Source organism: Desmodus rotundus, chromosome 4 (assembly GCF_022682495.2).
Source record: "Desmodus rotundus isolate HL8 chromosome 4, HLdesRot8A.1, whole genome shotgun sequence".
Taxonomy (NCBI): Eukaryota; Metazoa; Chordata; class Mammalia; order Chiroptera; family Phyllostomidae; genus Desmodus; species Desmodus rotundus.
Genome location: NC_071390.1, coordinates 25440077 through 25457342, shown reverse-complemented (window position 1 = coordinate 25457342; position 17266 = coordinate 25440077). Strand labels below are relative to the sequence as shown.

Here is a 17266-nt window from a genome sequence, read left to right as displayed (position 1 = left end):
CATGCAGATTATATATATATGTATGAAATCAAGGATCTGTCCTTGACATCTATTCTTGTGCTACCTTGGCTACTTCAAAAAAAAAAAAAAAAAAAAGCATGTTAAATTGTGTGGATGCCTCCTCAGCATCTATCGAGATTATGAATATGGCTTCTTTCCTTTGACCTGTCAATGTGGCGAATCATGGAAACAGATTTCCCGAAGCTGAACCAGTCGTGCACTCCTTAGATACGCCTTCTTGGCAGCCCCTCGTCTACTCTCACACTGCTGAACGCTCTGTGCCGACATTTCAGTTAGGGTTTGGCATGGCCACGCATGTTGGGTGAGTCTATAATTTCCTCTCTTTTGGTGCCATCTTTGTCATTTTGGGATAGCAATGCCACGATAGTTCCTGAAATGTAATTTGGAAGAGTGTTCTTTTTCTATGTACTAAAAAGCTTAAATAGTACCCAAATAATCTATTTTTGGAAGGTTTCAAAGAATTCATCTGTGAAACTCTAGATTTGGTGCTTTGAGGGAAAGAGTGTTTTCCCTCAATTTTTCAATTTTTTTCAAAGTTCCTGAGCTGTGCCAGCACTTCCTATTTATCTCGAAGTCATTCACGTCACCCAGATCTCCACAACTCCTGCCCTAGCGCTTTGCAGGGTATTCTTTTATGACTCTGCTGAGTCCTCCTTTTTCATTTCTGACTTTGAATATTTCTGCACTGTCACTGTTTTTGGCTTAGACTAAGAAGTAGTATAACTCTAGTTTCTTTTTATTTTATTCAAAAACTCACTCTTTAATTTATTAGTCCTATAACGTGTTACGCCTTGTCTATTTTCTTGTGCTCTCACTAGGTTCATTTTGGTGTGGTATAGTAGGCTTTATGTACTTATTTATTTTGCTAACTTCTTTGAAATTTCATCGTCATTCTTAATAAGTGTTGTGGATATCGGGGGCCGGGGGTTTCCCTTGGACATAGCTTTAGCCATATCTCTTCAATGCTGAACTATAGGCTTTCATTATCTGGACATCTTGTAATTTTAATTCTGATTTCTTTATGACCTAAGAGTTAGTTAGAGAGAGAGAGAGAGAGAGAGAGAGAACTTTTAACTTACCAGGTAATGCAGAGGTGTTTATTTTATTTTTATTATGTTACTATGTCCAGTTTCATTGCTTTGTGATTAGAGAATATTTTAATGCGATGTCTGCCTTTCAGAACTCACTGAGGTGTCCTTAATGCTAAGTAGATGGACAATGTCAGTGATAGCTCAACAGCCACTTTAAACAAAAAAGCTGTGCTATCAGGTTACAGGATCTGATAGACCCGCAGGATCAACTCTATTAATTACATTTTTCTAATTCTCTGCAAATCTTTGCTTATTTTTTGGTCACTCGACAGTGATCTACGTGCGCTGACAGAAATGAAATAAAGTCTCCTGTTGCTGGGGTTTCTGTCAATTTCCCCTTGAACTCCCTGGGGCTTATTTTATGACTCTTAATGCTCTGCTGTTTGGTACCTAAAGATTTATGGCCGTTATATTCTCACCGGAGCTTGGGCCCTTTCTCATTATAAAGTGCCTCACCTTTTTTTTTTTAACACTTTAAAAACAAAACAAAAAATGCTTTGTCTATAACAAAAATTGTGATCCCAGCTTTCTTTCTGTGAGCGTTTGCCTGTGTGCCTTCTTTTCTCTCACTTACACTCTTTTCTGTGTCATTTTCTTCGGGCGTTATCTCATTTATACAGCGTGCGGTTAGGTTTGAGTTTTTGGACCAATATGGGAAACTTCTGTCAGTAACAGAGTATATCACACTTACATTTAGTGGCATAACAGATAAGTTCAGGCATAATCAGTTATCTCATTATTTATTATGTTTTTCTGAGGAAATCGTAATGATTACATGCAGAATTTTGCATATAAGGGAGCCCGTCAGATTCTCAGCCGGGCCCCGGATGCCAAAGTGGTTGAGAACCACTTCTCCACAGGAACCACCCCCAAGCCTTCTGCTTGCAAGACAGGGTACCAGACCCCTTGTCTTCCTGGAGCCTCCCGCTTGCCCCACCTACTTTATCACCGGACTGTGAGATCATTGAGGGCAAGGGGAGTTTCTGACAAACCCTGGGCTCCTGTGTATTATAGCTCATGGGAAATACTTGGTTTTGTAGAGAAAATTCAGGACTCCTGGGCCATTAGCTTTGTCTGCGTCTGATTCCATGGAGGTGGCCTAGCTTTTGTTTACTTACCCACAGGTTCTGTAACTGAACACAATAAAGCTTTCTTCGTCCGTCCTCTCTATGAAGGTCACACAGGTGTGCTTCTCCCAGTGTCTCATGGCCTGCTTAAAAATGGCCCTCTGGCTTCCTGAAAGGACAGGTGAGTGCTCATCATTCACTTATGGGCCCGTGCTTCCCTGAGATGCTGTTAGCCATGCTAGCTTACAACAGAGCTCATTCCAATGACAAAAACAAACAAACAAAAGAAAAACTTGTTCAGGTGTCTAAGAGTAGAAATGTACTAGGAATTAGGATTTACCTTGCTAAGAATACAATATACCTTTCCTGAATTACCAAAACACAGAGAGTAAGGAGTTTGTGAATTGGAAGAGAGGGGAAAAATGGATTTTCAAATTATCTGGGCTTGCCAGCTTTTCCTTTGTATTTAAAGTACTTTCCTAAGGTTTAAAAAAAAGTCTTACCCAGGTTGTGCAATGTGGAAATGTTAGGCTTCTGAAGCAGCTCACCAGCACGTCATTCCGTGCCCTCACTTTATTTTATAGCCACAGGAGGATGTCCCCATGTGCTCCAAAACTTCTATTTCATGTACATCCACGCTACCTTTGCATAGGAATTCCGTGTTTTCTGGAGTAACCTTGAACCTGATTTTCTAAAATGCCTTTAAAACAGGTGAGTCTCATACTCTCTCTGAACCCATCTTCACATTTTCTTAATTAAAAATATGTTGAAAAATAAAACAATAATTGTCTAGGAGCAAGAATAAAGTAGGTACAAACTCCAGGATGCTAGTTATGAATTGGAAATAAGTATTCTTTTCAAAGTCTACCAATCGGAGATAAAGAAGACTATTCTGATTTTGCTAGAGGCAATGAGGAGCTAGAAAAAATAGTTTGGAAAGTACAAGGGTTGGTTGAGGCTAGAGTCTAAATTGTATAGTGATCTTGTTGCAAAAAACCAACCAACCACCCACCCACCCAACCACTGGGGAGGCTCCCAGTCTAAAAGATGTGGCGTGGAGTCACGCTGCTGTCCCTAAAAACATTCACATAGAACAAAGAGGAGCTTAGCTGTCCTTTTTTTTTTTGGACATCTTGATACTTTTGGTTCAAATTGCTTACAGTTCAACCACTCGCCGAAATAGCAGCCCTACTAATTGCAGAATAACAAAAATTTCTGTGTAATCAAAGTTCTCTATACCAAGTTAGTTCATTTTGATGGAGTTTCTATAAAAGCACAGCAGGTCTGAAAGAACACAGGTAAGATACCACACGTTACAAAGACTGTAAAGCAGGGTGCTGGGAGAGAGTAGCCGGTGAGGGTACCAGGGACTCAAAGAAGGCCTTTCTGTGGACATGTCATTTGGTCTGAGACTTCAATGACCAGAAGAAGCCAGCCAAGAGGAGATCTGGAGAAATAACACTCCAGACAGACAGAAGGACAAGTGCAAGTGTGCCCAGGTGGCAATGAGGTGGACATGTTCAAGGAAAGAGAGATGATTGGTGAGGCTGGTGCACAGCAACCAAGGAGAGAGGAGGGAGGGGTAAAACACCAGGTGGGGCAGGGGTGGGGTCAAGGGATGCCTGGAGGGGGGCTTTAGTTGGAAGTTTCTGCTTCATTGGTAGTGATGGGAAGCCACTGAATGGCTTACATGTTTTAAAGATAATAATACCAATAGCAAATAATTACTAGTTACTATGTGCTAGGCGCTATTCTAAGTGCTTTATCTAAATGAACTTGCTTAATATTTAAAACAACCCTATAGAATGTGAACTATGATCCCATTTACAGAAGAGGGAACAGAGGCTCCGAGAAGTTACTTAAGTAGTAACTTGCCCCAGGGTGTAGGGTTAGTAAGTGCTGCGGCCAGATTGGACCCAGGTGGTCTGACCATGTCTACTGGCCCACTCTGGGGACAGTACTCCTGGGATCGAGGGTGGGCCAGGGGGCTCATCCAGGCAAAGGTCAGGTAAGCCGCCCTGTGCAGCTGATCACACTCTTCCTTCTGCCTAGAGGGCTTTGCTCACACACCCATTGTGCAAACCCTTTCTAGCCTTTAAGACCAGGGTATTATGTCACCCCAACATGAAGCCTCAGGGATGAGGTGACCACCTTTGTGGACGTAGCCCCAACAGAGACCGCGGCATCCCCATGCCTAGTGCACGAGGCCCCGTATGCATGAGATAGTGTTAGTGGGTAGGACTGTTGTGACCCCACATCCGCTCAATCCCTCTGGAGTTCTTCCTGGGAGGACTCATGCCAACCTAGGGAGACAAAACACCCAGCCCCAGAGAAGGCCTCATCTGCAGCTACTGACCAGTGAAGTTCCCTCCAATGACGTAGGGGATGACCCCTCCGGGCCATATCCTCTCTGTCCTTGAGGTTGTGGCTCTTCGGACCCGGGAAGAGAAGGTCTCAGCTCCGGCATTCGAGGTCCCAGGGTTCTGCGGAAGCACGGCATTCTCCTTGCCCTCTGTAAGAGAGTCACACTGCCACCTGTTTTGCCTTCAATTCCTCCTGTGTATTGTGGCTAAGACTGCAGTATCTATGAACCCACCAAACACGTGCTCTAAGAGGGGCATTTTGGTCCGCTCAGGGTTTTGAACCCCTGGATGGTAGTTTTCCAGACAGGGCAAGAGTCAGTGTGGTAAGTGTACAAGGCCTATGAGGAGAGTGGGTCTGGCTTGCTGGAGGCCTTGAATGAGGAGCGCCCACGGGGCTCAAGGGCGGCCTGTGGGCCACAGAGTTAAGTGGGCACAGACAACTCCCAGCCTTTGGGGTGGAGTCAAGTTAGGGGCATGCGCTCTTCTTAGAGGCACCCAACGTCTGAGGAAACGAGCTGAGTCAGTCCCCTGCCTTGACCAAATTCCATCAATGTTGCAAATTTTGAAAGTCATTTGGCCAGTTCCAAAATAAAGTGAACTAGTCTATGATGCTTGGAAAAGAAACCCTGTAAGATAAACCCCTAGAAAAAGCAGAGCCTCATAAAACCTCCCAGCTCCTCCCAGTCCCTCAGTACATCCAGACCCTTGAGAGAAGAATGTGGGAAAGAAGTGAGGTTGTGGGCCTGAGGCCTGTGGACCCCTAGAAACAGCAGAGAGGGACGGGGTGGGGGTGGGGGTGCGGAGCAGAGCCGCCTCAACCTGTGACAAGCAATAACTGAATCCACATTCATTTTACTCATCGTTCAGTGTAGGTTTTGCTTTCAGTCTACTTGCTTAGAATCTCTCAGTATTCTCACTGTAAGCATTTTTCTTTAGTTTTATATTTTTCTCCTAAAAATCAACTTTTGGTTGTGTTGATTCTTTCTGCTTTTCTTTATTTCATTCATTTTATTACTTCCTCCTTTGATTTGTTTTATTCTGATGTTTCCTTTCTAGCTTCTTTTCCCCCTTTTTTCAAAGAAATAGAGATATAATTTACACACAAAAATAGTCACCCTGTTAAAATGTCCAATTTAGTAGTTTTCAGTCTATTCACAAAGTCGTATAACCATCACCACTACAGAACTCCACATTTTCATCATCTCAGAATAAATAACCCTGTACCTATTAGCAGTCACCCCCTATTTCTCCCCAACCCCACCCTGGTTCCTTGCAACCAGTGCTCTGCTTTATGTCTCTACTGATTTGCCTCTTCTGGGTATTTCATATGAGAGGAGTCATGCAGCATGCAGCCTTTTGTGTCTGTCTGCTTTCACTTAGCATGCTGTATGCAGCAAGGCCAGTACTCCACTATACTTCATGGCTGAATAATACTCCATTGTGTGGATACACCTCCTTGGTCGACTCATTCCTCAGCTGGTAGACAACCGGCGTGTTTCCGTGTTTTGGCTGTCATAAATGAGGCTGTCATGAACATTAACGCACACGGTTTTGTGTGGACACGTTTTCAGTTCTCTTGGATATATGGCGAAACGGGGAATTGTTGGGTCATGCAGTTACTCTATGTTTAACCTTTTGAGAAACCTCCAGGCTATTTTCCAAAGTAACTGTACCATTTTACATTGCCACCAGCTAGGTGGCAGAGTTCTAAAGTCTCCATATCCTCATCAACACTTGTTAGTGCCGATCTTTTGGATTATAGCCATCCTCATGGGTATGAAGTGGCATCTCATGGTGGTTTTGATTTGCGTTCCCTAAAGACTAGTAATGCTGGGCTCTCTTCATGTGCTTAGCAGTCATCTGTACGTCTTTGAAGAAATGTCTATTCAAATCCTTTGTCCATTCCTTAACTGGCTTATTCGTTTTTATTGTTGTGTTATAATTACTCTTTAGATATTATGGAGACCAGACCCGTATCAGACATATGATTTACAAATATTTTCTCCTATTTTGTAGGTTTTCTTTTCATGTTTAGGATAGTGTTCTTTGAAGTGCAAAAGTTTTCTAAGCCAATTTACTTTTTGTTACTTGTACTTTTTGTTTCAGACCTAAGGAATTATAGCCTAATCCTACCTCGCAAAGATTTGTATCTATGTTTTCTTCTATAGTTCTATAGTTGTAGCTCTCATATTTAAGTCTTTGATCATTCTGAGTTAATTTCTTTATATAGTGTGAGGTAGGGATCCAATTTCACTCTTTTGTATGTGGATATCCAGTTGTCCTTGAATCATTTGTTGACAAGACTAGTTCTTCTCCCAGGCAATTGTCTTGGGACCCTTGTAACAAATCAACTGGCCAACCTTTTCTAGCTTCTTGAGTTGATTGGTTGGTACATTAATTTTCAATCTTTCTTGTATTCCAACATTTGCATTATAAGGCTAAAATTTCTTGAGTTCTTCTTTACCTTCATCCCATCCTTTGACATGTACATTTTAGTGTCAGATAAATATATTTAAATAAATATAGTGTCTGATATATTCTGTAGGTTCAGTTTAGGCTTTCTTCTGTGATCCTTGAATCATTTGGAAGTGTAATTTTTAATTTCCAAGCACTTGTCTCTCTGTGTGTTATTGATGTCTGACATTGCTTTGTGTTATCCTCCTGGCATGGGCCAGAGAACCTTTTCTGTAAAAGGCCACATACAAATATTTTAAGTTTTTTAAAAATATTTTTATTTATTTATTCTTAGAGGGGAAGGGAGGGAGAAAGAAAAGGAAGGAAACATCAACGTGTAAGAGAAACATTGATCAGTTGCCTCTTGCACACGCCCCTGACTGGGGGTCCTGGGCCCACAACCCAGGCAGATGCCCTGACCAGGAATCAAACCAGCCACCTTTCACTTTGTGGGATGATGCCCAACCAACGAGCTACACTGGTCAGGGCTAAATATTTTAAGTTTTGTGTTTAATATATTCTCTGTTGCAGCTACCAACTCTCCCATTGTAGCATGAAAGCAGCCACAGACTATATGTAGGTAAATGGGTATGGCTGTGTTCCAATAATGCTTTATTGGCAAAAACAGACGGTTGGCTGAATTTGGCCTTCTGGCCGTAGATGGCTCACCCAAGGGACCAATTGGACTCTCCAAGGGACCAATTCTTCGGTGCTGTATTTTGAGCCTTCCTTGTAGCCCTGTACATGATTGGTTTTTATAAATGTTCCATGTGTCCTTGAAATCATATATATCAATGTCCATGATTGATGGTTGAAGTGTGCTACACATATTGTTCAAATATTCTATTTAGAAATATTTTTGGCTCCTCTTTGTATCAGTTACCAAGAAAAAGTGCTTTAAACAACCTTGAGAGCTAAGATTGTGAATTGTCATTTTCACCTTTATTCTTAATTTTTGCTTGATATCACTCAAGGCTATGTTGGTTAAGGAATACAAGTTAAAGATTATTACATGTTCCAGGTGAATTTTTTTCTTTATCACTAATAACTCTCTTTATCTGTAATGATGTTCATCCATAATAAAGGTTATTTTGGCTGATATTAATATTGCTATGCCAGTTTTATTTTGATTAGTGCTTGCCTCCTATAGCTTAATTGCATCCATTTCTTTTCAATCTTTTTGTGCAATTATTTTTTCAAGTCATTCAACGGATATTATTCTTTGAGTTAATTACATTTCCCACAACAAACAATAAAACAAGCTTCGCAATGGTCATAATGTTGAAGTTCAATTTTTTTTTCCTGTATACGAAATAGTTTTGTAAATTGAAATTCATGTTGAGACCATTGTAGATTCACATGCTGTTGTAAGAAATAATACAGAGATGTTTTGTGTACGCTTTACTCGGTGTTCCCCGGCAGCACCATTTTATAAAACTGTAGTACAATATCACAACTGAGTCATGGGCATTAATACAATTGACTGGCTTCATTCAGGTTCCCCCAGTATTACTGATTCTCGTGTGGGGGTGGGGGTGCATGGTACGACACAGTTTTATTACATACATAGGTTTGTACCAACACTACATTCTAGATACTGAACAGCTGCATCCCCATAAGGATCTTTCATGTTGCCATAAACACATCTACCTCCTTTTCCGTCCCCCCCACCCCACCCCTAAACTCCCAACCACTAATCTGGTCTGCATTGGAAGCCTATTATAAAAATGGAACCCTGCCGTGTACAACCTTCGGGAATGGCTTTTCTCACTCAGTGCAGTTCCCTAGAGACTCACCCGTGTTGTTGCATGTCACCAATAGTTTCTTTTCACTGCCCAGGAGTACTCCTGACATGTATGTGCTACAGTTTACCTAACCATTCATCTCTGGGGGACTTCTGGGCGGTTTCCTGCTATTACAAACAAAGCTGTTATGAACGTTCGTGCAGAAAAGTTTGTGTGAAGGAAAGTTTTTATGTCTCTGAGATAAATACCCAAGAGTGGAATTACTGGGACATATAGTAATTAGGTTCATTTACGGGTCCTCTATTCCTTTCCACTGACCTATGCATTTATCCCCCTGCTAACATGATGCCATCTTAATTACTGCAGTTACAGAGTAAGGTATATAACATCAGGTAGAGTGATTACTCTTACTTTAGACTTCTTTTCCATGATTATTTTAGCTATGTTTCCATGTAAATTTTAGGGTAAGTTTCCCTATGCCAACAATAAAAGCATGCTGGGATTTTGATAGGAATTACACTAAACCTATAGATCAATTTGGAAAGAACTGGCATCTTTACTGTGTACTGAGTCTTCCAATCACGGACATGGGCGTCTCTCCATTCATGTAGGTCTCTCTTGAGCTCTTTCACCAGCATCGTGTGATACTCAGTACAGCCCGGCGTCACTCTGCGAAGGGGATACACTCTGGGGAAAGCTTCGTCAGGTGATTTCATCGGCGTGTGAACGTGGCAGAGTACACATAAGCAAGCCTACATGGTATAGCCTTCCACATACCTAGGCTACATGTATGTGTGGACTGCTGTTGACCAAAACACTGTTAGGAGGAACATGACTGTATGTAAATATTGTACATGCTTTTTCAGGGGAAATATGTTTCATGTTCTCTTATTATAAATGGTATCATGCTTTTTAAATTTACTCTTTATTGTATTTTTTCCATCACCATTTAGCCGCCTTATCTCCCCTCCCCCTAGCAATCACCACACTGTTGTCTGCGTCCTTGAGTCCTTTTTCCTTTTTGCTCAGTCCCTCCCCCCAACTAGCTGTCTTCCTGCTCTCTGTCTATGAGGCATGTCCCATTTTCCTTGTTAGTTCAGCTTGTTCATTAGATTCCACATGAGTAAAATCAGATGGTACTTGTCTTTCTCCAACTGGCTTATTTCACTTAGCATGTTTTCCAGGTCCATCTATACTGTTACAAAGGGTGAAGCTGTCTTCTTTTTTATAGCCAAGTAGTATTCCATTGTGTAAATGTCCCATAGTTGTTTTATCCACTCATCTACTGATGGACACTTGGGCTGCTTCCACATCTTGGTGATTGTAAATAATGCTGCAATGAACACAGGGGTGCTTGTGTTCTTTCTAATTCGTGTTTTGGGTTCCTTCAGATATAGTCCCAGAGGCAGGATAGCTGGGTTGAAAGGCAGTCCCATTTTTAATTGTTTGAGGTATCTCCATACTGCTTTCCACAGTGGCTGCACCAGTCTGCATTCCCACCAGCAGTGCAAAAGGGTTCCAGTTCTCCACCTCCTCACCAGCACTTGTTCTTTGTTGATATATTGATGATGGCCATTCTGACAGGTGTGAGATGGTACCTCATTGTGGCTTTAATTTGCATTTCTCTGATGATTAGTGACGTTGAACATCTTTTCATAAGTCTACTTTAATTTTGGTTTCTGCATGTTGCTACTGTATAGAACTGTAAGCAATTTTGGTGTTTGGTCTTGAATTCTGCCATCTTGCTAAATTCACTTATTCTAGGAGTTTCACGTTTGTTCATTGGTTTGTTGTACATTCCTTGTAATCTTCTACAAAGACAAACTTACCATTTTGAAATAAGAACAGTTTTATTTCTTCCTTTCCAATTTTCACGCCTTTAATTTCTTGCTCCTGCCTCATTGCAGTGTCTTCCAGAAGTGGGGTGAATAAAAGCGCGAGAGCAGACATCCTTGCCTGGTTCCCGATCTCAGTCCGTCACCACTGAGTATGAAGTAAGCTATAGGTGTTTTTCATAGACGCCGATTATCAAGTTAAGATTTTGATCTCTTCCTAACTTGCTGAATTTTTATGGTAAATAGATGCTGAATTTTATAAAATGCTTTTTCTGAATCAACTGATGTACTCATAAGATTTTTCTTTTAGCTTGTTGCTATGGTAGTCTCAGCTGACTTTCAAATACAAAACCAGCCTTACATACCTGGAATACATTCTACTGATGCTGTACAATTTTTTTCATATTGTTGGTTTTAATTTTGTTGAGGATTGTTGTTTGTAAGTGTAATTGGGGTTTAAGTGTGTCTGATATAATGGCAAATAGCTAGTTTTTTCCAGTTGTTTGACTTGAGAATTTCTCTCTTAAGAGGTGAATTACACTTATTTAATAAGTATAAGTGATACAAGTGATATACTGGGCTTATTTCCTTCCTTTTTTCTTTTTCTTTGCTATTTTTCTTTGCTTTTTTCTTCCTTTATTGCTTTCTGTGGAATTAAGATATTTTTTCTGTGTTTTTCATTTCCACTATCTCCTTTCTAGTCTTTTGTATTGCCTTTAATTTTTAACATTCACACTTGACCTAACAGAGTATAAAGAATTAGTGAACTAGACAATAGACCTGAAGAAATCAGAATCTCTATTCTCACTTTGAATATACAAGGATGTTAAAATACTTTCATTCGTAAACAGACCCTCAAATTTTTCACGTTACTGTTTACTTGCTTTTAAGACCCCGGGTTAGTCATTAATATTGATGATTTTTTTGGTTTGCAATACAGATTTGTATTTACCTTCCTTCATATTCACTCTTTCCTTTACTCGCTGCTACATTGCGCACCCCAAATCTCCCTGGAAACTCATCTTTGATATTCTTTCATGACAATAATAAACTCTCTAAGTTTACTTCATCCTCACTCTTTATCTTCTCTCAGTTTATTTTACCCTCACTCTGGAAACAAAGTTTAGTTGGGAATGTATAGAATTCTAAGTTGAACAATATTCTTCCCTCAGCACTTCAAAGATAGTATTCCAGTGGCTTATGACCTTCATTGTTGCTTGTGGGAGATGCCGTTTGTTTAATGGCCATTCCTTCACCCATTATCTGTCTTATCGTTCGTTCTGACTTCCTTCTTTTGTTCTTTGTCTTTGGTGTTCCTCGGCACCCTTGTAATTGTCTATATGTGAATTTGTTCGAATTTTCTACTTGAGACTCAGTACAAGTCTTGAAATTTCACATCTTCCTTTAATTTTGTAAAATGCTAATTCCTTATCTGTTTGATCATTGGGTCCTCTTTCCCAGGCTCTCTATGGGAGTTCTCTCATTTTCTAGAATTCCTATTGAACACACATTAGCAGTCTCATTTCATCCTCCACATTGCTTTACTTCCCCCTCTCCCCACATTTTCTGTCCCCTTATCTCAGTGACAAAATCTGCATATTCTCCTTAGGTCTACTTTCTACTTCACTAGTTCTCTTTTCAACTGTTCGATATAACATTTATCTCATTCTAGTTTCAATAAATATAGTTGTCATTTCTATAAGTCCTATTTATGGCTTCTAAATCTGCCCATTCTTTTGCTTTGTTTTGTTTTTCTCCCACTATAATTCAAATTCGTCCACTGGCTCTTTAGTTATTTTATGTATATTTATTTAATCTCCTTCACATTATTCTATTATTTCTGTATCTCGGGGTATTAACTCTCCAATTTATTGTCTGCTGATTCCCCTTCATGGATTCACTGTTTGTGTTTCTAACATTTTTATTTAAAGTCTGTTTTTAGGGGAGGTTATTCCTTTTTGCGGGAGTCCCATATGCCCTTAACCATGAGCATGACCCCGTTCTTCATTGTTTCAGGGTTCTTGGAATGCTAGGTCCTAGATCCTAGATCAATTTTATGTGAATTTCTAAGTTTAGGCTTTGGGGTTCAGTTTCTCATAGAAGACATTTCTCCCCACTTGGAGCCTGGGAAAGATAACAAGGTGTCTTGCTGCTCCTCTCAGTTCCCACGCCCTCCGCAGCCTTGCCACTACCCGAAGGTTCTTTCCGCGGTCTGTGTCCCCTCTTCTCTTCCAGTCACGGCCATCTCCCTTTCCTTCCTTCGAGCTTACCTCTGTATTTGTAATTTCAGGTGAAGAAAAGGTTATATATATACATATTTTTCAGCAGTTCTGTGTTTATATAAGGACTACTTGTTCAACTGGTCATATTGCCGGAACCGGAAAGTTGTCATGGGAAACATTTTAAACCTGAAAATAATTGTTTTACTGCTAGAGTTTCTAGATCAGAAGTCATACACTTGCAGCTCTTGGGATGAACCCAACCCACAGATGTGTTTTGTTTGGCCTGGATGCTTTTGGCCCACGACGTGTATTTTTTTTTAATCTCACTTTAGAAGCCAACTTTTTAAAATCAAAAGGTTTCACCCAAGGATGCAGATTGTCTAGTTTTTCTTTAAAAATGGACTGATCTGGCAACAGTGATCCCACCTTCTGTCATTTACAGCCCACCGGAGTTAAGCAGCACCTGCTCCCCACAGTCAGGTCCCAGGTTTCCCCGGTTGCCGGTGCTGCTCTCCAACCTCACATCGTCCCGTCCAGCCAGCTGCACCCACTGACAGTACCTGCTCGGCTTCTACGTGTCTTCTCCTCCGCTATCCCTGTCCTAGACTGCAGACTGAACCCGCATTTCACACAGGAGTTGCCCCGGCAGACCGGAAGCTCCGTGGGGTCAGGCTTGCTCACACTGCTCACACCCAGCGCACTGCCTGGTCGGTGGTAAGCATTCAGGGCTCTTGTATTTTGAATGAATTAATTCAAGAATGGATGAGTTATGCTAAAAATAAACAGCCCAACAGTCCAAACAATTCTGTGGTGGAAACCTCCTCAAAATATTGGCAGTCCTGAAACCCTTAATGTTTAAATCCTGAGAATCATCACATCTTAAGTAATCACAGGCAGCGATGTAGTAAGTGGAAGTTTGTTATTCATTTCCCATATGGTTTTCAACAAGTCTCTTAATTTTCCTCTGCCTCCAACTCTCCTTTGGAGAATGAACAAAAAACAACAAAAAAAACCCTTCTCTCTTGGAGGCACTAACGCTAAGACATACCATGTCTCTCAGACGAGCAGTGTTATTCATACATGTGACCCAGGACTGTCAGGGCCAGTAAGCAGCCGACTCAGCATGGGAAAATCTTAAGTGCACCTGGAAAGAGACTGGGGTGTAATTTCCAGAGATGGGTTATTGAATGACAGCTTCCCCCTCGGTCCAGTGAGAAATTTAATTTGCCAAGGACTCAACACAGGAAGCATTTGCCGATTAAAAATATGTCTAAACAGATGTTCCGCTTAGCCTGGAAGAAGGATCTTAATGCAACTGTCATTATTGGATTTTCTTGGATTACTACTATCTGGAATCTGAGTCCAAATAGAAGGATGTAATTATTTATTATGGCCAAGAGTCCTGCATTTGAAAAGGAGCTCAGGGGCTGCTGAAAGGATTGAACACGCTGGGGGTGGGGTGGGCCGGGGGATAAAGTCCATTGAAATTCTCTGACCCTGGGAGTGGACTCTGTCCCCGCTGAAAGAGCAGGGCGGCCGTAACTCTTCAATGTTTCATTTCCAGCTGAAGGCGCAGCCCTGTCATGAGCAGAACCAGGCCTGACCCAGCCTTCTCGAGCGAGGAACGGATAAGTCAACGGATCCCTCCCACACTGGAAGTAAATGCCCAGATGGTCCAGCTGCCTGCACAGCCCTCATCCCACGGAGGACAGGCAAATTCGCACCTGGCCCGGGCTGTGGCAGTCCTGAAAGTTTAAAGGGCAGCCCAGCCCTGGAAGGGGAGACTGTGGATTGTTCAGCATAAGAGGTTCTCAAACCTACGTGCCCATTTGAATCATCTGGGGGCTTGAAAAAAGTTCTGGTGTCTGCACCCCTCCCAGCCCTGAGATAGTGACTCAATGGGCCTAGAGTGGAGTCAAGGCATCTGTAGTTTTTAAAGCTCCCCAGGGGATTTGAAAGTGCAGGTTAGTCTGAGAACCACTGACACAGTCCAGAGGTTAAGAGCAAGGGGCTTGGGGCCACAGGGACTTCGGCTCAGGGTAAACACTGCCACTTGCTTCCTCTGTGGTCTCAGATGAGCCACCCTCGCCTGAGCCTTCCTTCCTGCAGCTCGGTGTCGTTGTGGGCAACGAACCAGGTAATGAATGTGAAGCACCTGCTGTAGTGAGGGCTCAGGGCGGGCTGCAGGACTGTCAAGGTCTGTATTTGGGGACAAGCCACAAAGAATGCCTAAAGTTAGACTCAGCAGTTACACCCAGATACGCTGACAAGTGACCTTCAGGGGTTTGGTTCTGCGTGGTGTTTGCGCCCAAGTTTGTGGGATCCCCTATTTTCTGGTGCAACCAGATTCCATTATCATTTGCTTCAGCACAAAGCCCAGGGACTGTTACTGAAAATGAAAAGTCCACTCTCCACCATGAATACCGTTCTGGAAACCCAGGTCTAGCAAAACAGTCACAGCTTCATTCGGAAGGAGTTACACTCTTCATTTCGTTAATCCCATTATCAGACCGAAATGCAGGCTGAGCTCCCATCTCCAGGGGAGGGAGGCTCCTGAGGCCGGTCTGCCCAGGGGACTCCGAGTGCACAGTTCTCCAAGCCCCTCAGCCCTCCCCGGAGCTGGAAGCACAAATCCCACCGTCAGGGCTGACGGGAGCCACATAATGCCAGGAAATAAACTGGCCGCAGAGACAGCAGACCAGGGCTTCCCTCAGACCCTTTCTCCTGCTTGGGCGGTCTCTTTTTCTGGGGGTGGCAGCAGGGGGTGGAGTGTGATTAAAGGGGAATCTGAGACTGACACAACTCGCCTTATCTTGAATTCAAATGAGAAGCACCCAAGCTGGGGCCTGACAGTGTCCTGGAGGGAGGGTCGGGTGAGAAGGTTGTGGGGACAGGCTAGAACAGTCTGCCCTCACCTCCCCTTTGGGGTCTCCTTCTCCTTTGGAATTGCCCTGGATGCTTAAAGACCTGCTCATCTGTGGCTGTAATACAGAGTGGAGGACTGGCCTAACCTTGACACTGTCCTCTTCAAACAAACCAGGGTCATTTGAGGGGCTGCAGACTACGGACTTGGCCAGTTTGTCGGGCTGTGGGACACGGTGGACGAGGGAGCGCTGGCGTCATCCTCTAAAAACCCAGAAGGTGCAGGGTGGGTTCTGTGCACAACCCCACCAGAGGCAGAATTTTAATGGGCTGCAGCAGCCTTGTTCCTTCCTGTTCCTCTTAATTATGTTTCTGTGCAGCTGTGGAACAGCTGTGGGATCCCAGTCCAGAGGTGGACAGCGCACTTTCAGCGCTGGAAAACATGACTCTTGGAGGTGGGGACAGAGAAGAGGTGGAGGTGCTACATTCGTGAAGTATCTTTTACATAACAGACACTCGGCTCTGCCGTTTGCATAAACATTATTTCTAATTCTCTCCAAATCTCCTATGAGGAGTGAGGTAACATAGCCAAGGTCACGGCTACTAAATGGCTGAGCTGGGATGCAAACTGAAGTGTGTCTGACTATCCAAGTTTATTGGGTCATTTTACACCCAATAAACTAGTAAAAATTAAAAACCCTGACAATGTCTATTGCCGGTGAGCAGGTGAGAGGCAATGAGGGAAGGTGGCAGATGGTCTCCAAGTATGGCCGCCAGCAAGCCCCGGTCATCCCTCTGAGCTCCTGCCATTTCTCGCATTAGGGGTGGAATCTGTTTTCTTCTCCTTGAACCTGGGCTGGACTTTGGCTTGTTGTGACCAGTAGGATGTGACAGAAGTAGCATTCGGGGAATTCTGAGTCTAGGCCTTAAGTCCACTGATGGCTTCTGCTTCCTCCCTCTGGGAAGTCAGCTGCCATGCTATAAAAAAGTCTCAGGTTAGACAACCAAGTGGTGAAAACCCACGTGGAGAGAGGAGCCAGGTGGAAGGCACCGAAGCGCCAGGGTGGCACTAAAGCTTTTTTGGACCTCCCAGCGCAGCCCAGCTTCTAGCTGAAGGCAGTCAGGTGAGTGACCTGGGCCGATGTCAGCTGAAGGACCACGCCATCGAGCCCAGGCAGCCCACAGGACCAGGAACGACAACTAATCACTGTCTGAAGGCACTGAGTTGGGGGCAGTTTTCATGCAAAGGTAAATCACTTAAGTCAGGAAGGAAAAATAGGTTTGGCACCCACATCACTGCAGTATGATGACAAGCCCCTCTGGTTTCATCCCCACACCTCCGCCCCATTGTCACCACGACATGCTGGCCCTCTGTGGCCAAAATGAAGTGCCACTGAGTTTGCCAGCTGTCTGGGGAGGCTGAAAAGGCGTGAGTCAAAGTGCCTTTGAGTAAGCAAGGCGGATAAACACAGGTTTTAAAGGGGGCCTTGCACATGGGCCCGGAAACAAACCGTGTGACGGAGAAACAAACGCATGGTGGTCAAATGGTGGGGGGAGGGGGCATGGGAACGAAAGAATCTGCCTCTCTCTCCAAGAGGTCAAATTG

General features: G+C 43.1%; 1 protein-coding gene across 1 annotated transcript in view; it reads right to left on the bottom strand.

Annotated features, from left to right (window-relative positions):
- Positions 1-17266, bottom strand: part of TLL2 (tolloid like 2) — a 120593-nt gene that overhangs the window by 45486 nt on the left and 57841 nt on the right. Inside the window, exons 4-5 of the mRNA XM_024563209.3 lie at positions 4536-4691; positions 2231-2348 (exon numbers count right to left, since the gene is read on the bottom strand). Of these exons, the coding sequence (XP_024418977.2) occupies positions 2231-2348; positions 4536-4691 (274 nt within the window). The remainder of the gene's footprint in view (positions 1-2230; positions 2349-4535; positions 4692-17266) is intronic.